The following is a 27,121-nucleotide window of genomic DNA, read 5'->3' as shown; positions in this document are numbered from 1 at the left end:
TCTGCAGAATGTTACACAAAACATTTCCGTAGAGGCAATACTTTGTATTAGATATCGAGTCATGTATGGAAAAGGAGCTAACAAAGGATTGACGTAACTAAAGACATAAGGTCATGTCCAGGTATATAGAAGGTCAGGTGTGATTGTATCTGTGGGTAATTACGGGGAATACACACTGTTTATATTATATACAACAAAGTTCTACTTCCCTATCAACCAGGTATAAAGAAGGCCAGGCGTGATTGTATCTGTGGGTAGTTACGGGGAATACACACTGCCTACATGTATATTATACACAACACGTTTTGCTTGCCTTAAAATCAGGTTTTATTCCTCTGGCTGTCACCAGTGAGTAAGGACGCCATTTGACAACCCGGAGCTGTGAAACTTAGAAAGTCAATTTTGTGAAAATAACCCCGAAGCTGAAGGAGCTGAGGAAAATCTGATCACATCAAGTTTGTTCGGACGTCACTGAATTTGGACAGTCTGTAAGTACATAATCTGATGTAATGAGTTTAGGATAATTTTTTGTTTGAATTTATTTCTCTAGCCAAACTAAGACGATTGGTCTGTTACAAGGCTGATAGTCATAACACTCTACTGGTCAGTTATAAACCATAACACTCTACTGGTCAGATATAAACCATTACACTCTACTGATGACTTAAAAACCATAACACTCTACTGATGGGTTATAAACCATAAAACTTTACAGGTCAGTTATAAACCGAAACACTCTACTGATCAGTTATAAACCATAACACTCTACTGATCAGTTATAAACCATAACACTCTACTGATCAGTTATAAACCATAACACTCTACTGGTCAGTTATCAACCATAATAATCCCTTCTGGTCAGTAACAAGACCATTCTAACCATCACACTCCCTACTGGTCAGTAACAAGACCATTCTAACCACCACACTTCCATCAGGTCTGTTACAAGACTATTCGAACCATCACACTCCCTACTTGTCAGTAACAAGACAATTCCAACAATCACACTCCTTGAAGAGGGAAATATAACCCTTACCACAAAGAAAATCAGCAGGCATTAAAGACGAAACCTTGGGGTATAATCTAATGTGTATTTAATATTTCAATGACAGAATTTCTAGAGCTATGATTTAACTGTTCAACTGTTCTGCAGAATGTCACACAAAACATTTCGGTAGAGGCAATACCGTGTATTAAATATCTAGTCATGTATGGAGAAGGAGCTAACAAAGGATTGACGTAACTAAAGACATAAGGTCATGTCCAGGTATATAGAATGTCAGGTGTGATCGTATCTGTGGGTAATTACGGGGAATACATACTGTCTATATTATATCCAACAAAGTTCTACTTCCCTATCAACCAGGTACAAAGAAGGCCAGGCGTGATTTTATCTGTAGGTAATGACGGGAATACATACTGCCTATATTATATATACAACAAAGTTATACTTCCCTATCAACCAGGTATAATTAGAGGGCAAGGCATGAACGTATCCGTTGGTAGTTACGGGGAACACACACTGTCAATATTATATACAAGTTTTGCTTCTCTTAAAATCTGGTTTTATTTCTCTAGATTTCACCAGTGAGCAAGGACGCCATTTCACAACCAGGAGTTGTTAAACTGAGAAAGTCAATTTTATGAAAAATAACACTGAAACTGAAGGAGCTGAGGAAAATCTGATCACATCAAGTTTGTTTGGACGTCACTGAATTTGGACAGTTTGTAAGTACATAATGTGATGTAATAAGTTTAGGATCAATTTTTGTTTGAATTTATTTCTCTAACTTAACTTAGACCATTGGTTTGTTATAGGGCTGTCTTTATAGCAATAGCTTTCTACTGGTCAGTTATAAACCATAACATTCTATTGATGAGTTATACACCATAACACTCTACTGGTCAGTTATAAAGCATAAAACTTTACTGGTCAGTTATAAACCATAACATTCTACTGGTCAGTTATAAACCATAACACTCTACTGGTCAGTTATAAACCATACCACTCTACTGGGCAGTTATAAACCATACCACTCTACTGGTCAGTTATAAACCATAACACTCTATTGGTCAGTCATAAACCATAACACTCTACTGGTCAGTTATAAACCATACCACTCTACTGATCAGTTATAAACCATAACACTCTACTGGTAAAGGGTAAGTCTTGATTGGCCAAAGGTCAGTCGGTCAGTTAGAAGACCTTTCTGACCATATTATACTTCCTATTGGTCAGAAAGAAGACCATTTTGACCATATCTTTCTTCCTATTGGTCAGTTAGTGGTAAAGAGTAGTGATATTTCATGCATGTAATAAGGCATCAGACCAAATCCTATCTATATGTCCTTATTCATATTTTAATAGCGTTGATTCGAATGACACATTAAAGCCATTTCTATGACAAAGATTTAAATTCTATATAAAGTTCCACAAAAAACTTTCCTTTAATTTCTGTTAAGAACATACTATAGTTTAAATATCAATATATAGACGTAACACAGCCTTTATCATAATTCAATACCCAGACCCAGCTACTACCCTTAGTAGTTACGATGACCACAACAAAGATTACTTGCCTAACAACAAGGTGTTATTTTTGTCACCAGTGAGGACGCCAATTGTTCACCAAGAGCGGTGAAAACCTAACAAGACAATTATATGGAGTTATATAACTGAATTTTGAATAGTTGAGTAAAAATTCTAACAAAAAAGGCTTTGAATGTTCTCTTTATTAATTTCTCTGATTAAACTTACATATACACTTATCTCTTATCACTTATATGACAGTCAGTTGCATGTCCTTTCTGGCCTCTAACACTCTCTAGTGATCAGTTACAAGACCTTTTTGTCTGCTAAGTTTCTATTGGTAAGTAACTAGTCCTTTCTAGCCATTACACTCTCTAGTGGTCAGTTACAAGACATTTTCACCCGTTAAGTTTATATTGGTCAGTAACTAGTTCTTTCTAGCCATTACACTTTCTAGTGATCAGTTACAAGACCTTTTTGTCTGTTAAGTTTCTATTGGCCAGTAACTAGTCCTTTCTATAACCATTACACTCCCTAGTGGTCAGTTACAAGACATTTTCATCCGTTAAGTTTCTATTGGTCAGTAACTAGTCCTTTCTATAGCCATTATACTCTCCAGTGATCAGTTACAAGACCTTTTTGTCTGTTAAGTTTCTATTGGTCAGTAAACTGGTCCTTTCTAGCCATTACACTTTCTAGTGGTCAGTTACAAGACCAATCTGTTAATTACGCTTTCTAGTAGTCAGTTGCAAGACCGATCTGCTAATTACACTTTCTCGTGGTCGGTAACAAGACATTTTTGTCCGTTAAGTTTCTACTGGTCAGTAACTAGTCCTTTCTAGCCATTACGCTTTCTAGTAGTCAGTTACAAGACCAATCTGTTAATTACACTTTCTAGTAGTCAGTTACAAGACCAATCTGTTAATTACACTTTCTAGTGGTCTGAGTAACAAGACCTTTTTGTCCGTTAAGTTTCTATTGGTCAGTAACTAGTCCTTTCTAGCCATTACACTCTCTAGTGATCAGAAGGAAGACCTTGTTGTTATTTACACTTTCTAGTGGTCAGTTACAAAACCAATCTGTCCATTACCCTTTTTTCTGGCCATTAAATGTTTTAGGGGTCAGTTACACATCCTTTCTGACCATACCACTTTCTATTGGTCAGTAACAAGACCAATCTGTTCCTTTCCCTTTTTTCTGGCCATTAGACGTTTTATCGGTCAGTTACAAATCCTCTCTGACCATAACACTTTCTATTGGTCAGTTACAAGACCAATCTGTTCATTTCCCTTTTTTTCTGGCCATTTAACGTTTTAGCAGTCCGTTACACATCCTCTTGTCTCTGACCATAACACTTTCTATTGGTCAGTTACACATCCTCTCTGACCATAACACTTTCTATTGGTCAGTTACAAGACCAATCTATTAATTTCCCTTTTTTCTGGCCATTAGACGTTTTACCGGTCAGTTACACATCCTCTATGATCATAAGACTTTATATTGGTCAGTTACAAGACCAATCTGTTCATTTCCCTTTTTTTCTGGCCATTTAACGTTTTAGCAGTCCGTTACACATCCTCTTGTCTCTGACCATAACACTTTCTATTGGTCAGTTACACATCCTCTGTGACCATAACACTTTCTATTGGTCTGTTACACATCCTCTCTGACCATAACTCTTTCTATTGGTCAGTTACACATCCTCTCTGACCGTAACACTTTCTATTGGTCAGTTACAAATCCTCTGTGACCATAACACTTTCTATTGGTCTGTTACACATCCTCTCTGACCATAACTCTTTCTATTGGTCAGTTACACATCCTCTCTGACCATAACACTTTCTATTAGTCAGTTACAAGACCCTCTTTGTCATTATGCTTTCTACTTGTCAGTTCCAAATCCTTTCTGACAAATACACATTTTGTTGGTCAGTTACACATCCTCTGTGACCATAACACTTTCTATTGGTCAGTTACATATCCTCTCTGACCATAACACTTTCTATTGGTCAGTTACAAGACCCTTTTTGTCATAAAGCTTTCTACTTGTCAGTTCCAAATCCTTTTTGACAAATACGCTTTCTATTAGAAGGAAAACTACTAAAAATCACTTTCTTTCAATACATTTACAAATAAATAGGTCAGAAAGTTAAAAAAAACCATAACATTGAAAGGACCAAATCGAATGTGAACCAAAAGTTACAATCCAAGAGAAATGAGGGGGAGTTCCACGTTACATATAACTAATGAAGATCTTGCAATATTTGGTGCCCAGATTCTTCTTGGATATCACTTGTTTTCAAAGAACTTGATGAAGGCAAGGAATGAATGAGAGGTACCTATAAGGTGAGGGAGGCTTTAAGACTTGTAGTGAAGAAAGAGTGAGGGGCCGGTAGGTTAAATAACTTATGTCAATGTAAAATGTAACTTGAATTTCGGTAAAGATTATCTAACAGATAGCAATTTCTTGCTAAGCATTACTTTTTGTTCTTGTTTAACGGAAGCCAAATCAGGGTTACATTTCCATGCAAGGTCACATTCATGGCTTTTAGCCTAAAGTTGTCAAAAATCATGAAGAGCTGGACGTTATGCATTCAGAAATTTCTGACAGGCAATTTATAAGTTGTTATCTATTGTAAGTAAAATTATATTTCTAGAACTAAACCGATATCTTGACGAATAAAAGAACAAATAACTTTTCAAGGTCAAGGTGATATCAGAATCGAAAGTGAAAAATTTGTTTTAAGTAACAAGTACATGTAGTATACATATTGTTTGTATGTACCATTACGCGAAAGGACTAAACCGTCAACTGGTGCGATTTCAAAATTTCTTTTATCATTAGGAGTATAAGATAAATCTTTGACGCTATAAAAACCAAAAACGCATATATTTAATTTGTACGTGAAGCAGAAATGAAATATATTTGCGACAGCAGGGACCTTCTTTTTGCAGGTCACATAACAGAAAGAGTAGTCATACTTTAATTTATCAAAAATCAAAAACATGTTTGTAGGGGAAAATCAAGATTTTCAGCTACGAAATATTAAGAAATAGTTCCTTACAATTTTGGAGAATCATGTTAACCAAATACAGTAACAAACGCGACATTAAAAATTCTTGTGTTGGCTGGAATCTATCTATCAGATGTAATCTAATAACGTACGTGTTACAGAAAATAGTTCGTGACACGCTAAGAATGTCACCGCAAGTCTGATGTTTAGCTATTGTTACATTACCAAAGACATCAATATGTATGCAAACAATATGTACAGATTAACAAGAGGCCATGTGGTCTGAATAGCTCACTTGCTATGGTTTGTTACTTCCATTATAACTCTGATAGATAGATGGATGATAATTTACTGAAAGTCTCGTCCTACTTTTTCCCTGTCAACCAATTTTAAGTTTTAAAAGGACCTAAGAACTCTCCAGGTCACCCTTTTGTTAATACAAAGATGGCCCCCGCTTAGGCAAAGGATGCTCTGAATCAAATAGGAAAATTCCCCATTCTCAAATATTAGGATTTTAAAGATGTATCTGTATTTCTACTACTGGGCCATGTCCCTCTGCCACCGGGAAGGTCACACTCTCCTTTCATACAATGATAAGTCCCCTTGGACCAAAGACGCTCGAGACAGATCCAGGTTAAAATCCATTTACTCCACTAAAAAGGAGTATTTCAAACAACTACAGTATTTCCCATATAGCATCCTATCCCTCTGCCTCAAGGAACACCACACCCTCCGTGGTGTGGTGTTCCTTGAGGGGGGTGGGGGGTGGGTGTTCAACATCTTCTATTTATGCAATGTTGAATCAACAAATGCAAATGAGGTTCAAAACAAATTAGAATAAAATACCATAACCTGTACTCAAAGGGCAAGATTTTATAGATTAACCTATGTTTCTCCTCCGCTCCAAAGCTGGTACGTTACACCTGCCCTGAGCATACTCCACAAACAATGTGGTAAAAATCCCTCTATCCCTACTCAAGAAACAGGAACAATGTTTGGGGTTATATATAGTATAACTCGGTACAGATCAATGTTTGGCGATATATAGTATAACTCGGTACAGAACAAAGTTTGGCGTTAGATAGTATAACTCGGTACGGAACAATGTTTGGGGTTATATAGTATAACTCGGTACAGAACAATGTTTGGCGTTATATAGTATAACTCATCTGTTTAACTAAACAATTCAAATTCAAATTTAAACTGTCACATATTTTAATCAATACAACATTTAATTATTATTTTTTCTTTCACAGGTACACAAAAGAAGACCTCAGGATCCTCCAGAAGTTACCTCCCTGTACACTTTTATTTCTCCCACATCCACAACCATGGCAACCAAACACAGCAGCCCCAGTCAACAAATTCCACTCAGGATCAAAGGCCACACAAAGTGTCCGTACCATAAGGACAATGAGGTGGTTCTCCTCTGTCAGGACTGTGGAATACTGATCTGCATCACTTGTTCCATAACAGCTCACAAAAGACATATTGACAGTTTTTGTGAAATCTCGAAAATTTCAAATAAACAAAGAAATACGCTACTGGACTTTATGAATAAAACTGAAAACATTGAAATTCCCAAACTCAAAAATGAAATCCAATCGGCATGGAACACAATTTCGACAAGTGAATCTAACTACAAAAAACTCTCTGTAAATATAAAAAAACAGCGCGATCAATGTAAACTAGATTTAGATAAAATAACTGAGGATTATTTAGCAATATGTAAGAAGATGGAGAAGGGGACCACAGACCTCCTTCAGACTCACATCACAAACCTGGAGGACAAGTTAGACGCTTTAGTGAAACTCTCATCAGAGTGTAAACAGACCCTCCAGACAGGCACTGCTGTACTTGTTTATGACTCGTTATCAGAAATCCAGGACATGGACTTAGATATCCCACAGACACCTAACATAGACATGACAGAGTTAACTCCAGATAACGACAGACAAAGTCACCTGGAGCAGGCCATGGGGAAAATGAAGACTCCTACTGACCATTTCCAGGCAGGATCAGCACCTAGTGGTCACTCCAAACATGGTCCAGTTGTGAGACCTAAACAGTCCAAAGCTACAGAGACGGGTCAAGCCTCCACTGGATCAGTCCTGTACAAACTCTGTGACAGTCCAACTGTCATATCCCAGTTTTCATACCCAGATGTTATTTCATCAATCTGTCCTACATCTAATGGACGTGCATGGCTGTGTGATTGTCACACCAACACAGTAAACCTCATCAACAACAAAGGTCGACTCATACTGAAGATACAATACAACAGTGACATTGCTGTCATCAGTCTGGACCCCACCACAGGCCGTCTGTGGTTCTGTTGTAGAGATGAGAGGACTATCTACGAAGTATCTACATCATCTACACCAGTCACAAGGTTTACTACAGAGGGGTACCCATGCAGTCTGTGTGTGACCAGGGAGGGTCTGGTAGTGGTGGGTACATCGGGTACACAGGGGTACAAGGTGGTGATGTACACAGCAGATGGCCAGGTGTTACACACATCCACTGTGGAGGGGTCAGGGACGGGGTCAGTACTGTCCATCTCACAGTGTGGTGTTACAGGTAACATAGCTATAGTGAGTAGTAAACTAATCAGTGGAGACAGTAGTGATCCAAACAACTACAGGCGTCACATCACTGTGTACAACCCAACACTCCAGTCCCTGGTCCACTACCAGGGAGAGGGGATACAGGCACGAGAGGCGATCACACCAGACAAGTTTGATCCAGTAACAGTTGTATATGACAGTAAGGGTAATATTGTTATTGCTGACTGGACAAGGGGCACAATAGAACTGATAAGTGGAGCAGGGAAGTACATAAAAACGCTTCACACAAACAAAGGAGGACAGGGACAAGTAGGTATACAGAAGGATGATGTGTTGTGGTCAACCTTAATGTCAGATACAGGAGAGTCTGGACTCAAACTTCTCAAGTATTACAGTGACTGATGATTGACTAAACTTGGAGTGATGCTACAGACTAATTATACCAAATAAATACAAAAAATACATTAATTTTAACATTGAACAATAACCTTTGTTATTATGATCTTATACACTTGATCAACACTTATACAGACTAATAATATCATGTTTGAGGAATTAATGTAAACATGTCACAGGTTTATTGTTTACAGGTTTTGTAAATAGTTTCTGTTACAACTTCTGTTTAGAAGTGTTGTTTCAAAATAATGTCATCATTAAATTTAACAAACAGCCATACCAGAACATCAGGTCCATTTTTTTTGGTGTGAAATATGTTCTTTTCAATCTTCAAGGAAAATGTCATTGATTTCTAAAACCTGCAATGAAATCTGAAATCAGAGTCTCTGTACTAATGACTTGTTTTCTAGGTGTATAACCTGACTTCCCCTATATTCTCAAGTAGACTGTTCCAAACACCTGATCTACCCATACATATTGGGCATGGACCTTGTGTACATATAAAAGGGAAATCAAAAACAGTAAATCTGCTATAATGAACTACCCAGTAGAGTATAGGGGTAAACCACTCAAGCGAACAGAAAAATCACTAATTGTGTCACTAACACAGTTCCAATATACACGTATTGTCAACATTCATTGTTACAAATCAGCTATTCCCAAACATCAGGTCCATTTGTTTATGTCTGTAATATGCTCTTTTCAATATTCAAAAACAAGGTCATTGATTTCAAAAACATGCAATGAAATCTGAAATCAGCGTCTCTGACTATATGGTCATACTATCGGAAACACCAGAAGACTTGCAGAAAATGTTAGATTCACTAGCAGATTACTGTAGAAAATGGAGCTTAACTTTAAATGTAGATAAAACAAAAATAGTTATCTTTAGAAATGGAGGTTGACTAAGAGCAAAAATGGTTTTATAATAATGATGCGATTGAAGTAGTTGATGAGTTTAATTATCTTGGTCTCACTTTAAATTATAATGGAAAATTTACAAAAACACAAAAAAACCTTGCAGAACAAGGTCGAAAGCACTATTTGCCATAAATAATGTACGTAATAAGAATTATTTTAATATAGAATCTCGTCTTGCTGTTTTTGACACGTTTGTGAATAGTATTTTAATTTACGGTTCAGAAATTTGGGGATTTCATAAAGCACCCGAAATAGAAAAATTGCATATTGGATTTTTGAAATCATTATTAGGATTAAGAAAATCTACAAACTCTGCATTTCTTTATATTGAATTTGGAAGATCTCATTTAGAGCTGTTAAGAAAAGTTAAAATTTTAAGTATTGGATTAAATTACAACGTTCTGATAATTGTGTGCTGAAATTAAGCTTGTTATGTTGATATGGTTGAAAATAAAGACCCCTGGATCCTTAACTTAAAACATGATCTTTCAAGAGTCGGCCTTGGATACATGTTTGTGACTGATAGTATTTATCATTCTAGTGAAGTATATAAGCAGCGATTATGTGATAGTTTTCAGCAAGATTGTCTAGAGAAAGTTCATTCTTCTTCAAAAGGAGTATTATATCAGCATTTAGAGGAAAGTATTAAATTGCAACCATATCTTCATAAGGCAATTAATTTTAATTATTTAAAACATATTTCTAAGATACGTTTATGTGCGCATGACCTGTCTATTGAACGTGGCCGTTACAGAGATATACCTAGAGAAGAAAGAAAATGTATTTATGTAATGAAAATGATATAGAAGATGAACTTCATTTTATAATTAAATGTTATCGCTATTCAGACCTCCGGTCTAAATACATAAAGAAATATTATTTCAAAAGGCCTAGTATGTATAAATTTGGTCAATTACTCAAAATCGAAAACACAAAAGAACTTAATAATTTAGGAAAGTATTTATCACTAGCAATAAACGTAGAGCAGATTTATTAAGAGGTCATCAATAGAACAGGTCATGTTAAGATACATGTTGTACATCAGTTTATTGTATACAAATTATGTAATATACCATTATATTGATAAGTCTTGTATGGGTGAATGAGGGTGAAGAATTGTTCTGGCGTGTGTATGAATGTGAGTATGATGAATGACGAATGATTGATGATGATGATGATGATGTAATGATGTGATGATGATGATGATGATGATGATGATGAGATGATGATGATGAGATGATGATGATGATGATGAGATGATGATGATGATGATGATGTTGATGAAGATGAGGATAATGACGATGAGGATGATGTGTGAGTTAGTGTGAGTGTTCTTAATGATGATGAGTCATGTTTCCGAGTCAGTGTGAGTGTGTCCTTGTGAGTGTCTTTGTCTAATCTGTAATTGCCATAAGTTGTAAAACTTCAGCAAATAAAGAACTTGAAACTTGAACTAACTTGACTTAAATTGACCTGTTCTCTAGGTGTATAACCTGACTTCCCATATATCACACCTTAAGTGACCTATGATTGAGGTTTTAATTTTGTTGTTACATGAAGATCTAGAGATGTTTATTGGACAGATCAATGCAATATTTGCTGCGAGTGTGTATGAGTCAGAATCTCAGAACGTGTTGTTAAATAGGGTCACCTAAGCACTTGGATATGTTTGGTCTGAAAGTTAAGAAGATGCCTCACAAATATCAGTAAAGAAATTATTATGTATGCCAAGTAAGTGGTGTGACCGTGAGTGACAACAAAGATGTTTGAGGTTGTTTTTATTGTTACCATTGTAAATCCTTTGTTCTATTTTACATCAATGTTAATGTAATCCACTGATATTTCATGTGATCCATATTTTCACATTAATTGGTAAGGGGAGGCAATCATGAGTACAAGTATCTAGACTTGTAAATAGTATGTTCATCACACTTAAAGGACTCCAGCAACTAAATCATTTAATATACACTATTACACTTTTTCATTCTTTTTCCAGAATTATAGAATCCATAGCTAACTTTTTTTTATCTTAGTACTGATATATTTTTTAAGTTTACTGAATTTGTATTTTATAACATGTTTACCAGTGAATTATCAATTCATCTTTAGTTTGAAACATCATTGAAACCAAGTTCTTTCAACAGCTGTGGTTTATAAGTTCCTATCTCACTAAGAGAGAATTAAGTGTATTATTTGTAAATGTTATTTAATTTTAAATCAATAATAAAATAAATTTGATTAAAAAGTTTTCAAATTGTCCTTTTTTAATTTAGCTTTGATTTTTACTTCACCATCATCAGCTGGTAGGCTGTTCAAATCGCCACCTCGTCTGTGGTCTATCCACCGTCCGTCGTCTATCCTATAGCCCCCTCATCTGTGGTCTATCCACCGTCCGTCGTCTATCCTAAAGCCCCCTCATCTGTGGTCTATCAACTGCCCGTCTTCTATCCTATAGCCCCCTCGTCTGTGGTCTATCAACCGTCCGTCGTCTATCCTAAAGCCCCCTCATCTGTGGTCTATCAACTGCCCGTCGTCTATCCTATAGGCTCCTCGTCTGTGGTTTATCAACCGTCCGTCGTCTATCCTATAGCCCCCCGTCTGTAGTCTATCAACTGTCCGGCGTCTATCCTATAGCCCCCCGTCTGTAGTCTATCAACTGTCCATCGTCTATCCTATAGCCCCCTCGTCTGTAGTCTATCGACCGTCCGTCGTCTATCCTATAGCCCCCTCGTCTGTGGTCTATCCACCATCCGTCGTCTATCCTATAGCCCCCCTCGACTGTGGTCTATCAACCGTCCGTCGTCTATCCTATAGCCCCCTCTTCTGTGGTCCATCCACCGTCCGTCGTCTATCCTATAGCCCCCTCGTCTGTGGTCTATCCACCGCCCGTCGTCTATCCTATAGCCCCCTCGTCTGTGCTCTATCAACTGTCCGTCGTCTACCCTATCGCCCCCTCGTCTGTAGTCTATCCACCGTCCGTCGTCTACCCTATAGCCCCCTCGTCTGTAGTCTATCCACCGTCCGTCGTCTAACCTATAGCCCCCTCGTCTGTGGTCTATCCACCGTCCGTCGTCTATCCTATAGCCCCCTCGGCTGTGTTCTATCAACTGTCCGTCGTCTATCCTATAGCCCCCTCGTCTGTAGTTTATCAACTGTCCGTCGTCTATCCTATAGCCCCCTCGTCTGTGGTCTATCCACCGTCCGTCGTCCATCCTATAGCCCCCTCGTCTGTAGTCTATCAACTGTCCGTCGTCTATCCTATAGCCCCCCTCGTCTGTGGTCTATCAACCGTCCGGCGTCTATCCTATAGCCCCCTCGTCTGTGTTCTATCAACTTTCCGTCGTCTATCCTATAGCCCCCCTCGTCTGTGGTCTATCAACCGTCCGTCGTCTATCCTATAGCCCCTCGTTTGTAGTCTATCAACTGTCCGGCGTCTATCCTATAGCCCCCCGTCTGTAGTCTATCAACTGTCCATCGTCTATCCTATAGCCCCCTCGTCTGTGGTCTATCCACCGTCCGTCGTCTATCCTATAGCCCCCTCGTCTGTGCTCTATCAACTGTCCGTCGTCTACCCTATAGCCCCCTCGTCTGTAGTCTATCCACCGTCCATCGTCTTTCCTATAGCCCCCTCGTCTGTGGTCTATCAACTGTCCGTCGTCTACCCTATAGCCCCCTCGTCTGTGGTCTATCCACCGTCCGTCGTCTTTCCTATAGCCCCCTCGTCTGTAGTCTATCAACCGTCCGTCGGCTATCCTATAGCCCCCTCGTCTGTGCTCTATCAACTGTCCGTCGTCTATCCTATAGCCCCTCGTCTGTAGTCTATCCACCGTCCGTCGTCTTTCCTATAGCCCCCTCGTCTGTAGTCTATCAACCAACCGTCGTCTTTCCTATAGCCCCCTCGTCTGTGGTCTATCAACCGTCCGTCATCTACCCTATAGCCCCCTCGTCTGTGGTCTATCCACCGTCCGCCGCCGTCTATCCTATAGCCCCCTCGTCTGTGGTCTACCAACCGTCCGTCGTCTATCCTTTAGCCCCCTCGTCTGTGCTCTTTCAACCGTCCGTGGTATATCAACCGACCGTCGTCTATCCTATAGCCCCCTCATCTGTGGTCTATCAACCGTCCGTAGTCTATCCTATAGCCCCCTCGTCTGTGGTCTATCCACCGTCCGTCGTCTATCCTATAGCCCCCTCGTCTGTGGTCTATCCTATAGCCCCCTCGTCTGTGGTCTATCCACCGTCCGCCGCCGTCTATCCTATAGCCCCCTCGTCTGTGGTCTATCCACCGTCCGTAGTCTATCCTATAGCCCCCTCGTCTGTAGTCTATCAACCAACCGTCGTCTTTCCTATAGCCCCATCGTCTGTGGTCTATCAACTGTCCGTCCTCTATCCTATAGCCCCCTCGTCTGTGGTCCATCAACCGACCGCCGTCTATCCTATAGCCCCCTCGTCTGTGGTTATCACTATTTCTCAATATGCACAGACGACGTCTTTCTTAAATTTCATATGAGGGTTCCCCTTTGTCTTCAGTTGTGAATTTAATTTTAAGACTGATCAAAAAAACAAGATATTTGAATTTGAAAGTTCAAGGTTGTTAAACATCATTATTTCTCAAGAATCACTTTCATTTTGAGATTGATTGGAAAAACAAGATGGCTGCTAGGTAGCCATCTTGGATTTTGACAGTTCAAAGTATGTGTTATTGCTTTTCCTCAAGAAGTACGAAAAACCTTACTTTGAAAGGACACTCTCAAACCCATCTATCAGTATACAAAATATATTTTAAAAGTTACCACAAGACGCATTTACTGGTAAACAGATTATCAATTTACCAGAAAAGAGAAAAGAAGAGAAGAATTCAAACAAAGGTAAAACTAATGAAAATCTTATGATGGTTGGTGCCATGATACCTCTAGATCTGGGATCTCTTGTTTTTTGAAGTAGGTGAAAATACAAGTAAAATTTGGAGAGAAGTGAGGCCTAAAAAAGGCTGAGAAAATTACTGCCTGCCTTACCTTAAAGGGGTGTTTCTGTGGGAGGAGGACCCCAGGCCGTACTCACACGACATCTCCTGGTTTGGACTGAGTTGTGTTATTTCATGTAGATTATTGAGCTGAAAAAACAAAAAGGGAAATTTTGTATAAGGTATTTATAATTTAAAAATAAAACCAAGCCTGCTACAAAGGTGGATCGATCATATTATCATGAAAACTTAGTAACATTTACATATATTGGTTTGATATAAATAAATATATATAGTGTTCTTTTAACTAACAAATATGATAACACGAGTCCGAGAGGGTCTGTATCGCTCACCTGGATAATAAAGCAACCATGGGAAAGTATTCTTATTACATAAAATAAAACCTCAAATTTCCCTATTGGGCCCCGAAACTCTACACCCAGAGGGGCTACACCTTCCATTTATACAAAATTTAGTCTCTTTACCAAAGGATGCTCCAGGTCAAATGTGGATAAAATCCCTCCAATAGTACAGAAGGAGAGGGATTTTGATGATTTTAACCTCAAATTCCCCTTTTGAGCCACACCGCTCTGCATCCAGAGGGGCCACAATGCAGAGGGGCCACACCTGATGTTAATACAAAAATAAAGACGCATTTGCCCAAAGATGCTCCAGGGCACATTTGGATAAAATCCCTCCAATTGTGCAGAAGAACCGGGATTTTTAAAGATTTAAACCTCAAATCCACCTTTTGAGTCCCTCTGCACCCAAAGGGGCCACAACCACTGTTTATACAAATCAAGTCATCTTGATCCAAGGCTGCTCAAGACAAAATTATGATAAAATCCCTGTATCCCTACGGTAGAAGAAGAATTTTAAAGGTTTTACCTCCGTTTCCCCTATTTGGACCAACCACTCTGTCCCCAGGGACGCCACACCCACAATTTATACAAAATTTAGTCCCCTTGGCCCAAGGATGACTGGTTCGCCCGTTGTCAGTATAATGTGACCAGGTGGGGCGTCCTGCTGGGTGTCTTCGGCAGTATGTTTCAGTGAGGTAGCACTATAAAGTCGGCATCAGTTCCGCGCTATTACAAGAAGACAAACACGAACATATCGCAGCCTCCCAAAATACACGCACATACACTACACGCATGCATCTTGCACACAGGGGAGGACGTCCTTAAATGACCTTAGCTGTTAATAGGACGTTAAACAAAATCAAACAAACAAACAAACCCAAGGATGATCCAGACTAAATTAGGATAAAATTCCTTTATTCCTACGTAGAGGAAGGTATTTCAAGAATTAACCTTTATATCCCCTATTGGGCCCTACCCATGTGCCCCCAGGGGGGCCACATCCGCCTTTTATACAAAATTGAGTCCCCTTGCAAGAAGAATGGTCTAGAACTAATTGGGATAAAATCCTTTCATCTGTATGGTAGAAGAAGGACTTCAAAGCTTCTACCTCTATTTCCCCTATAGTGTCCTGTCTGGCCTGAGCTGTCCACACTGAACAGTACCTATATCTGTCTAGCCTGAACTATCTACAAAACCACTACCAGAAAACCATATCACATTTCAGTTATAAGGGAAGGGAACAGGTAAAAGGAATGCACAAAAATAAATCTGACTTGGTGTGCCCTGGGCCGCCAGCCCTGGCTCGACTGGAGCCATGCCACACGAAGTCGCGGACCAGAGTTCAGTACAAAACAAATAATTTCTGGGTTCACTGGGACTTCCCCACCATGAAGAAAAACCACAACAAAAACACAAAAATTTCCCCAAAAAATCTTTTTCTGAGAACGGGCAGGGGCTCCTTTTACTGCTGTCAGTCGTCATTCTAGATACGAAATTACCCAAGTTTGTCAACGACATCACACAGGGGCTCGGTTTCAAGATTTTGAGTTATGCATAACACAAGTGAATAACCTAAAACTAAAATTCAGCATTAGCAAAACCTTGTAAAAGTCGAGGGTATTTCTGAGATGCGTTTATGTGCGCATGACCTGTTCATTGAAGGTGGCCGTTACAGAGATATACCTAGAGAAGAATGAAAATGTATTTGATGTAATGAAAATGATATAATATAGAAGATGAATTTCATTGTTTTCATCAAATGTAATCGCTATTCAGACCTTCGGTCTAAATTCATAAAGCAATAATATTTCGAAAGGCCTAGTATGTTTAAATTCGTTCAATTACTCATAATCGAAAACACAAAAGAACTTAATAATTTAGGAAAGAATTTATCACTAGCATTTAAACGTAGAGCAGAATTTTAAGGGGTCATCACTAGAACAGGTCATGTTAAGATCCGTGTTGTATATCAGTTTATTGAATACAAATTATATAATATACAATTGTACCATTATATTGATAAGTCTTGTCTGGGTGAATGAGGGTGAATGAGGGTGAAAAAGGTTCCTGCGTGTGTATGAATGTGAGTATGATGAATGACGAATGATTGCTGTTGCTGATATGATGACGATGAGGATGATGATGATGCGGATGATGTGTGCGAGTGTCCTTGATGATGTTGAGGATGATGTGTGCGAGTCAAGTGTGAGTGTGAGTGTCTTGGTCTTATCTGTAATTGCCATAAGTTGTAAAACTTAAGCAAATAAAGAACTTGGGACTTAAGTAAGGAAGGCTTTGGATTCTGTCCCCTGGCCGGGACATACCAAAGTCTTCAAAAATGGTAGTTTCTACTCCTGCTTAGCGCTCAGCAAATTAGGAGTGGGACGACTGGTTCGCCTGTTGTCAGTATAATGTGACCGGGTGGGGCGTCCTGCTGAGTGTCTTCGGTGGTATGTTTCAGTGAGGTAGCACCATAACGTCGGCATCAGTTCCGCACTATCACAAGGACACAAACACGAACATATCACAGCCTCACAAAATACACTACACGAATGCATCTTGCACACAGGGGAGGCCGTCCTTAAATGACATTAGCTGTTAATATGACGTTAAACAAAATAAAACCAAACCTATAAACAGCTAAGGTCATTTAAGTATGTGCCTTCATGTGTCGTGTAAGCATGTATGTGTGTGTATATGTGTGCAGGAGACGGTGTATGTGTGTGTACTTGCCTCCTTGTGATTGCGCAGATTTGATGCCAACGTTGTACACCCGTGCAGGTGGGGGTTCGGGAAAAGAATACACCTGCTGTTACCCACTGCATGTATCGTAGGAGGTGACAAATGAGGAACCCCCTAAAGAATTTGGGATTTGCTTTGGTTTCCTCTATTTGGGGACACAAAAGCGACCAAAATAAATCTGCTGCACCCATTGCAATATTTGGGATCTTTATCTTTCCATCTACTCCCAACTACCATTTATTTCCTAGCGCCTTGTTTGGCAAAACCTCACCTTTGGTTTTAATGTTGAGCATTCGCCCAGGTGAGGAAGGTAATGGATTGTCCCCAGGCCAGGTCATACCAAAGTCGTTTAAGATGGTAGTTGTTATTCCCTGCTTAACGTTCAGCATTTAGGGGAATGTCAACAACTGGTTCAACCGTTATCAGTATAATGCGACCGGGCGGAGTGCTGTGCTGGGTGCCTTCGGCATGGTATTTCAGCGAGATAGCGATATTAAGGCGGTACCACAAGGAGGGAATTATACCAACATACCCGGTCTACGGCTCCCATACACCTGGAGGCACGTCCTTAAATTACCTTAGGTTGTTGAAAGGAGGTCAAACAAAATAAAACCAAACAATAGCTTACATCATAATAATTATGAAGACGTTACTACGGATGACGGGGCCGGCATGACATAGACATGCAACTAGTGTATTGTACCTGTATACATTGATCAATCAACTGTGGCATGACATCCAGAAATATGAAATAAATGCGGTCGAAATGACCTTTTTTGTTTTAGAAATACTTTACCTATCTTGTATGTGTTCTTCAGGGTTCCGTTTTAATACTGTTCATCATAACATATAATACAAGGTTCCGTTTTTGTATCTTCCACGAGGAGTGGTACATGGTTTCGTTTATGTTCCGATTGTTTTGTGTGACACGTTTTTTAAGGATCCTGATCCAAGTATCACTGCCAAAACCTGAAACTCAGCGCTCGGATGAAAAACTAGCAGTAATTTTGACTTTGATAAATCATTTCTGAAAATAAAACCATACCTTGTCCGACTTGTATTTGGAATAATACAAAACATAAATCAAAAATATTGTTCGGGTGTAAAAATTGGATGATGACAGACTTGAGGGCGTTTGGTGCGGACGCTGTCTTATTCATCTAGTTGGAAACGATATTCGGCAGGACCCAATAAATGCAACCCCAAGAGAGATTTTCAACCGGCTTACTGAGTTTAAAGTAACACTTACAGAGAAGAGTGCAGCAGTGTATATCGACGAAATGTGTAGACGCGGAGATTTCAGCAAAGCATCTGGACTTACTGCAGAATCGTTCAACAAGCAGAGGAACGCCATGTTAAGGACGAAAAATGGAACACGCGTCACCAGGATCCCCTTTCAGGACCCAGCCGATTACGACGATAGACTTGTCCACTTTTCAGACGCTTGAATTAGGTGGTTATGAGGTTTTTTTTCCAGTGTTAATCTAGAAATTTGACGTTTTGTTTGTGTATGTTAATTGTGAAATGTATTCCATCGGGGGAAAAAGACAAATATGCAATACTACACTTTTTAATATTCGTGTACTGTATATAATTATGTCAGTGTATCTAACCTCATTGCTTTATCATATTGTACAATTATGTATTATTGATTGTTAGTGTAGGTTACTTTATAACTTTATTAAATGAAAGACTAGATCATATCGGTAAATTGTCATTTTGGTATACATAATCTAAATGTGACTGGACGAGTGTGATGGTATCGCCTTAAAGTTGATTAAAATTTTGAAAAATCTAGTTAATTATTTATACAAACACATGGAGTTTATTTATTTGTACTTGCAGAATTCGTGAACGATTCACCGCCCTTTACTTGCAACGATGTATTTTTGAAAGTCGTGAATTACCTCCGCTTTCTGACAGCATAACACAGAAGATAGAATATTTTGCATACAATGGTTACAGTACGTACAATATTTTTTTTAGCTGAAAGCTATTGTTTAGATGTTTTTAGGTCGTTTTGTGTGTGTTTTTGGTCGTTTTGTGGTATTTTGGATGTGTTGGGGTAAATCGTCTTGCCGATCAGGTTAATAGAAGTGACCTGACCAAAATGTGCTTCATTCATATCCAAACGAAAGTTAAGGGGAATTTATTTTACATGTATATAGGAAACCCACAGGTATCTTTAAATTAGATCGATTGAAATTCGCAGGGAAGACCCCTATGTTATATGCCGCGCTAGGAGGCGCCACTGATATCGATGTCTGATGTAAAAAAAAGATTGAAGCAAAACATGAAGCGAGTTTGAGATTAAAAGCGAGTTAGATTACGATCGTTTTGGGTTCCAATGCGTCTTTTGACTTATACAGGTTTCGTTAACAACACAATTTCTACAGAATAAAAGCTGGATATTTTTTTTCAGATCCGAACTTAACCATAGTCTCGATATCTTATGCTTTCTGTCTCCTACAACAGTTACAATGTTTCTAGATGACGCAAGAATAACACAAAATCCATATATCTATACGCTATTCCGCTCGATGTTTGAGTATGGGTGCGTTCGACATGGTATTTCACTTATCGCACTATTTCAAGGTGACAAACACAACAGCATAACCTGCTTCCAGAACACTTATTCACACGCACGCATACGTTGCGCATGGAAGCACGTCCTTGAAAGATCTTAGCTATTAATAGGACGTTCAATAAATTTAAAACCAAACCAAACAAGCTTAGTTCATATTAAGGACCAATTGGGTTTTTTTATCTCCGAAACGGTAAGGTTTAGGACCTCCAATATTCGAATTGAGGCGTTATATCTTATAGAACTGAGCTTAATCGTGCTCATTTTTACCTAATTTATCATTTAAATCGATGATATGGCTTGGAGAATAAGATCCTATAGGTGGAATATCCTGTCATGTCGACCCTACTTATGACCTAACATACATATGAAAAATCTTTTCTACTTTTCGAGATATCGAATTTTTCCAGGCTAGCTCGAGCCAAGTCGCTAATCCCATTTTTGAAATTCTGATCGACCATTGAACAAAACCTAATTGTGTCACAGACGTCTAACCGACTTCGTTTGATTCAGAAAAAAACACCGATTTCTATTTGGAAAATTAAACATTTATTTTCTAATTTGTTTGGATACTTTAACTAAACCTAATTTGGTCTCACGAAAAAAATCCCGACACGTTTAGCGTCCTAACTCTTTTCTTATAGAATTCGAAGTTTTGCATCGAATCACGCAAGCGCAGTTCAGGTAAATTGGCTCCAGCGAGAGGGTCACAAGTCGTCACGGTTCGGTGCACAAATACAAGAGGTGGACAATACATGTACGCGAGACGAGAGTGGTGTTGCCAATCCCCGTTATCTAAGTCCGTGATCGAATTAACTCCAGATTTCGATATAACGTTTCAAAACAAAAAAAGCATGTTCAATCCGAATATAAGACAGAAAGAAACCTATTCATGGACTATTTAATTGGCAAAGAAATTACACGCAACGTTAGTTTATGTCAGGGTCATCACAAACATTGCAAAACGGGATGTATGTACCTTAAATAAATATCTTCGTTTACAACTTACGTCTCCTAAATCTTTTAAGCAACTGAGGGATGAGGTCTTTGTGTCAAAATACGCAATTTACTACTCCATAAAAAGAAGCAATGAAAAACATTCATGAAATATATGTGTTTGTCTAATTTAGTACGAAGTTATTGCGGTCCTAACACATTAGCGACTTGCTCTTGACAGGATATGAGTAATAATCGTTCAGGTAAGGTGTGATATACTCGGTGAAATAACTATAGACTCATCGTGGTGGTAGGCCTGCAAAATGCTTGCGTCAACTTTCAACGCCAGTATCCGCATCCGGTGAATCTGCTGATATCACGACATCTAATAGATATCAGCCTTTAGCTTCCCCTAGTGTAGTTTGATGGGAGCGTGGGTGCAACGTGCACCTCCTGATACCAAAGACAGAGGAACTGGACCTGGAACTGCTCAAAGACTTTATGAACATAATGACGTCATTCCGCCTCATCATCCCCTTGTTGCAGCATCACAGGTGTAAGTCTCTCAGCAGGAAACCCATGTGAAAACGGTCGTATAGGGGTCCCCGGAGGATAATAACCACTAAACAGTATGTAGCTGGAATGTCCAGCGTAGTTTAAGGTGTAAACTTAATAATACAGATTTTTGTGAAATATTTAATAAAACTGATATAGTGTGCTTAGCCTAATGTTGGTTGGAAGATGAAGCTGACCTCACTGTGAATGGTTTCGAATAGTTTCCACCAGTTATTAGATCCAAGTGTAAGGGTCGGGGGTCTTGTATGCTTATATAAAACATGGCTACGTCAGTTTATATCTATGGAAACTGTGGAATTGGATAGTGTTATGTGGATCAGAATTGACGTAAACTTTTTCCAGATAATAGAAATGTTTATATGGCTTTAACATATATACCCCCCGAGAGATCAGTGTGTTACTGTGCTTACGATGAGGACATATTTCAGGTGTTGGAGAACGGTATAGGTCGTTATAGTAGCAAAGGTTATGTATTTGTAATTGGTGATCTGAATAGTCGGACAGGGGTGGAACCGGATTTTATAACTTTTGATGCTTTACATGATCGCTTACATCGTCAAATTGACGGTTTTATTTTTTATCATGAGGAGCTGCCTATTTCCAAGATGATCGACTGAATACTTTTGGGCGTAATCTCATACAATTATGTAATCGACTGGTTTAAAAATTGTCAATGGTTGTACTACAGGAGACAAGGAGGGTAAAATGACATTTTGTAATACAAACGGTACAAGTGTGATCGATTATATGCTTACCGTAAGTTGTCGATGTGTAATGTTAAACATTTTGAAGTAAGTAAAATGTTTTAATGAATTTTCAGATCATGCTCCAATATTTGTTTCATTAAACTGTCACAAGACAGAAAACAAAGGTTGTAAATGTTGTTCTGACGAGAATATTTTATTCTACTGTGTCGAACGTAGTGTTGTCTGATGAAGCAAAAGAAAACAGATATATTTTTGACAATAGAATTTTGATTGAGAGCTCTATCGATCAGCTAATTAACACAAAAGAAACTATTGATTAGTGTAAGGAAAATTTTGTAAAAAGTACACGTACTTTGTTTCACAAGTTTTGCTTACAAGTTTTGCTTACGTTTGCGAAAAGTATTGAATTGTTCATGTACCTGTCATTATGTAAATGTCACTAAGAACCAGATAAACCATGGTTCGATATTAACTGTAACAGATTATATAACAATTATAAAATTGCTGTATCAATTTTTAATAGAGACCGATCATTGGTTAGCAGGGCTAGTATCTCTGAGGCTAATCAACACTATAAAGATTGTGAGGCGAAGTTAAAGCGCGCCTTTTTACGAACGGAAGGAAATATGATGGACGTGCTAAAACGTAATAATCCAAAAGAATTTTATCGAAATTTTCTGAACGGAAGGTATGTGGCACTGGTGATTTATCATTAAATGATTTTTTTCAATATTTTAAAGATCACGCTGGGGAACCATACTATTCGGATCATGATAATAACTTGAATGGTAAAAATACCGATTGTGTGTTTCCTGAACTAGATCTGGATTTTAGGCTTGATGAAATACTAGTTGTAATTAAGAGTCTGTCTAAAGATAAATCAGCAGGTATAGATATGATACTTAATGAATATTTGATTGAATATAAAGATATTTTTGCACCAGTTCTGCTTAAGTTGTTTAACAACAGTCCATAGGGCCTGTATCGCTCATCTGGATATCTAAGCAATCATGGCAAAATATTCTCCAAATGAGATCCAAGGGAATATGCCAGACCCCAAGGCCAATCCTTGTAGCATATATATCTGTATTCGATTTTTCATGCCCAGCAATTTTATGTATGGTTAAAGGGTGGGGATCTCAACTGTTTCCAAGCTGTGACTAAGAAACTAGGTCCCTAGGGTTTCGGTCAGACCCCAGGGTCTATTCTAACATCGTGACTGCATTCGTCTCTTTATGCCCAGCTTTTGTATATAAAGGTTTTGGGGTGGGGATCTAAACAGTTTTAAAGTTATGACCCAATGACTATGTTTCCAAGGGTGGGGCCAGACCCTAGGGCCATCCTGGAAGCAAATGTGCATTCTTCTCTTTGTACTCAGCAATTGTATATGTGGTTATATGGTGGGGATCTCAACCATTTCCAAGCAATACACTTTCTTTGGCCCCACCCCTTAGCCCGGGGGGTCAGCCCCACCATTTGTACAATTTTGAATCCCTGCCTCCCATGAATGCTTTTGATCAAATATGATTGATATCCAGTGCAAAGTTCTACAGAAGAAGTCGTTTGTAGAAATATAGCCAAATTGCCCCCTTTTGGCCCCGCCCCTCAGCCCCCTGGGGGGTCAGCTCCACCACCTGTACAATTTTGAATCCACACCACCTAGGGATGCTTCCAGTCAAATTTAGTTAAATTACAATCAGTGGTTAAGAAAAAGAAGTCGTTTAAAGAAATTGTTGACGGACGGACGCCACGGTATGACATAAGCTCACCTTGGTCCTTCGAACCCGGTGAGCTAATAATATGTTGAAAGCAGGATATTTCCCTCAAGCTTGAGCACGGGGTGTAATTATTCCTTTATATAAAAAGGGAGATAAAAACAATGTTAATAATTATAGGGGAATTACCCTTGTTAGTCATGTAGCTAAGTAATTTACTAGTCTATTAAATAAAAGTTTGCTAAAGATCAGAAGATATTAACGATCTTCAAAATATGTTAGATTGTTTGCAAGATTATACTGAAAAATAGAGCTTAACGGGTTAACAGTGAAAACACCGAAATAGTTATTTTTAGAAAAAGCAAACGGATATTACCTAATGAAGGTTGGAAATTTAATGAAAGGACCATAGAGGTCGTAGATCAGTTTTGTTATTTATGTTTAGTCTTTAATTATAACGGAAGGTTTACAGTGACTTAGAATACTTATGCATCTCAAGGAAGGAAAGCTGATTATCTTTTGAAGAATAGAATAAAGTATTATATGCTAAATACTGAAACTAAGACATCACTATTTGACACTTATGTAACATGTATACTTAATTATGGTTGTGAGGTGTGGGGTCATTATCCAGCACCAAAAATTGAACATGTTCACTTTCTTTTTTTGAAAGAAGTATTGAATGTAAAGAAGCCCGTAAATAATTCTATGGTGTATTTTGAAACGGACAGATATTCATTACATGTACAGCGTAAAATTACTATCATAAAATATTGGTTAAAATTGATAAAAACTAACAATTGTGTTTTAATAGCATGTTATGATGCTTTATTTGAGTTACATATCAGAAAGCCAAATTGCAAATTAAACTGGATTTATCAAGTTAAAAATGAATTATGTAGAATTGGTTTAAACCATATTTGGCAGTTTTTGGAACTGTATTCTCAACGCTTGCATGATAATATTCATTCAAGAATTACGTAGTGCATTTGATAAATCTTCAAAATGTGACTTATATAAACATCTTGTTGATGATTTTCAAATAAAATTTTACTTAACAAACTTCTAGTATCAAAAAATCATTGAGTATATATCGCATGCAAGCACACTGTCTTAATATTGAGTCAGGAGGTTACAATGCCATCCCAAGATGCAAAAGAATATGTACTGTCTGTAACAAAAATGAGGTAGAAGATGAAATGCATTTTATACTACTTTGTCCAGCTTGTTCTGAGTTAAGAAATACATATTTATACAATGTTATTATCGACATCCTAGTGTTTATAAATTGATTAAATTGTTTTCATGTAAAAATGTCAAAACTTTGAGTAAAGTTGGTGAAAATATTTATTGCATGCAACTGACAAAAGAAAGGCCCTGGTGGGTCAGTAAAAAACTATATGTTAAATGTAAACCATGTATAATTCTCCGCCATCTTGTGTATTGTACTTTATTATGAACCATGTGTAATGTAACTGTATAACCTATATGCTGTATTGCATTTGGTAAATAAAAAACTTGAAACTTGAAATTTTGATAGGGTAATTATAGAACAGGTAAGACTAGAAATAGGTGTTAGGTTAACCCTTCAGGGTACCATCAGAACACTTTGGAGTAGATCTCTGTATTAGTTCTCATAATAACTGAAGGTATACATTTCAGGACACCGACCTTGTCTTCTCAGTTTGAACTCATTTTCGAATACGAATACCACCTTACCAAAGATACATACCACTCTGGATTAATACATTTTGGAATATAATAGCAGCAGGCAAAGTCAAGGTAAGATCACATCATTCTTTAAATATTTCCAATTAGCACTTTAAACTTTATAATAGAGAACACCAGATTACTGTAAGGACTTTATATAAATATGACATTCATTAGCAGGTGACAGCGAATATTGTCAACCCGAGAAAACCATCAATGGGGTTTGAGGGTTGACAATATTCTCTGTCACCTGCTAATGAATGTCATATCTATTTTGTTACACCAAAAGTCAGTGTAGCTCAGAAACGGCAGCAAACCTCGATAATGACATCTTGTTTGTTGATAGTCTGCTGTTTACAATCGCTATCGCACCGGCGCTTGATGAAATTGGCTATTGCCGTTAAACGTTCTTGTGACCATCACGGTGGGGAAACGAAGCGGTGCCCGCACATTTTTAGCGCATGTGATATTTTTCACTGTCTCATGGCGATATCACCCGCGCCCCTTAAAACCAATGTATTTTCGGAGGGTGGCAGAGATTTTTGTTTAATTTTCTCCCAACCAATCAAATAGCTAGAAATTCACTTGAGGTGTAACAAATACTAAATGTCTTATCTTTGCGATGATGATTACAAACATTTCAAGCATATTAGCATCTCTAGATCGCTAACCTAATTTGTAAGGAAATTATAGCATTTTTTATAATGTTTTACCTATCTACCAGATTTATGGATATAACGCATCATTTTATGAAATTTAAGGGTCAATATTTGGGTAAAAGTCTTTTTGTTTGGTCAGCTATCTGATTTTATTGTTGATATTATAATCAGGTTTACATCTATATATTTACATTTGCATGGCATTGTCACTATATAGCCTCTTTGGAAGCTGTGTCGTTGATGGGACTTAATTAATTACCATGCATCACAAGACACAATTCTTAGCGTATTAATACAACACTGACGGGACTACAATATCCAATATAAATAAGCATGACGGCTGCTGAAATATCGCTGAGCGTTGTGAGATTTGACAATGTCATTGTAAATGTATGTGCAAAATACAAAATAAATAAAAAACACTTTTATTACAACGAAAACAAGACCAAAGTATTCAATATCGTACAAAATGCACATCGGTTGAAATCACCAATGCCGGCAATGGAAACAATTTCAACGCTCATGCAATTTATCAGGAATATCGTCTGTTACACTGCACTGGTCAACAGAGGTTCGTTACAAATGTCTGAAATACACATATTCAATAGACCTACTGACAGGAGTTAAAGCACACCTAAACATTTCAGACATTTGTAACGAACCTGTGCTCCGTCGCAAGATCACCCACTTCAAACGCTATCAGTTTCACGCGTCTCGCATCTATGGTTCCTCCGTTTAATTC

The 27,121-nt window shown here is 38.2% G+C and overlaps 1 protein-coding gene across 1 annotated transcript; it reads left to right on the top strand.

Moving 5' to 3' along the window:
- Nucleotides 1-258: 258 nt before the first annotated feature.
- Nucleotides 259-10,636, top strand: LOC110452671. Its single transcript, XM_021501322.1, has 3 exons — nt 259-488; nt 1,579-1,728; nt 6,801-10,636. The coding sequence occupies exon 3, from the start codon at nt 6,876-6,878 to the stop codon at nt 8,511-8,513; it is 1,638 nt and encodes a 545-aa protein (XP_021356997.1). The 5' UTR covers nt 259-488; nt 1,579-1,728; nt 6,801-6,875; the 3' UTR covers nt 8,514-10,636.
- Nucleotides 10,637-27,121: the final 16,485 nt, after the last annotated feature.

This window comes from Mizuhopecten yessoensis, unplaced genomic scaffold (genome assembly GCF_002113885.1).
Source record: "Mizuhopecten yessoensis strain PY_sf001 unplaced genomic scaffold, ASM211388v2 scaffold6785, whole genome shotgun sequence".
In the NCBI taxonomy this organism is placed as follows: Eukaryota; Metazoa; Mollusca; class Bivalvia; order Pectinida; family Pectinidae; genus Mizuhopecten; species Mizuhopecten yessoensis.
Note: the sequence above shows the minus strand (reverse complement) of the source record. Positions and strands in the feature narration are given on the sequence as shown.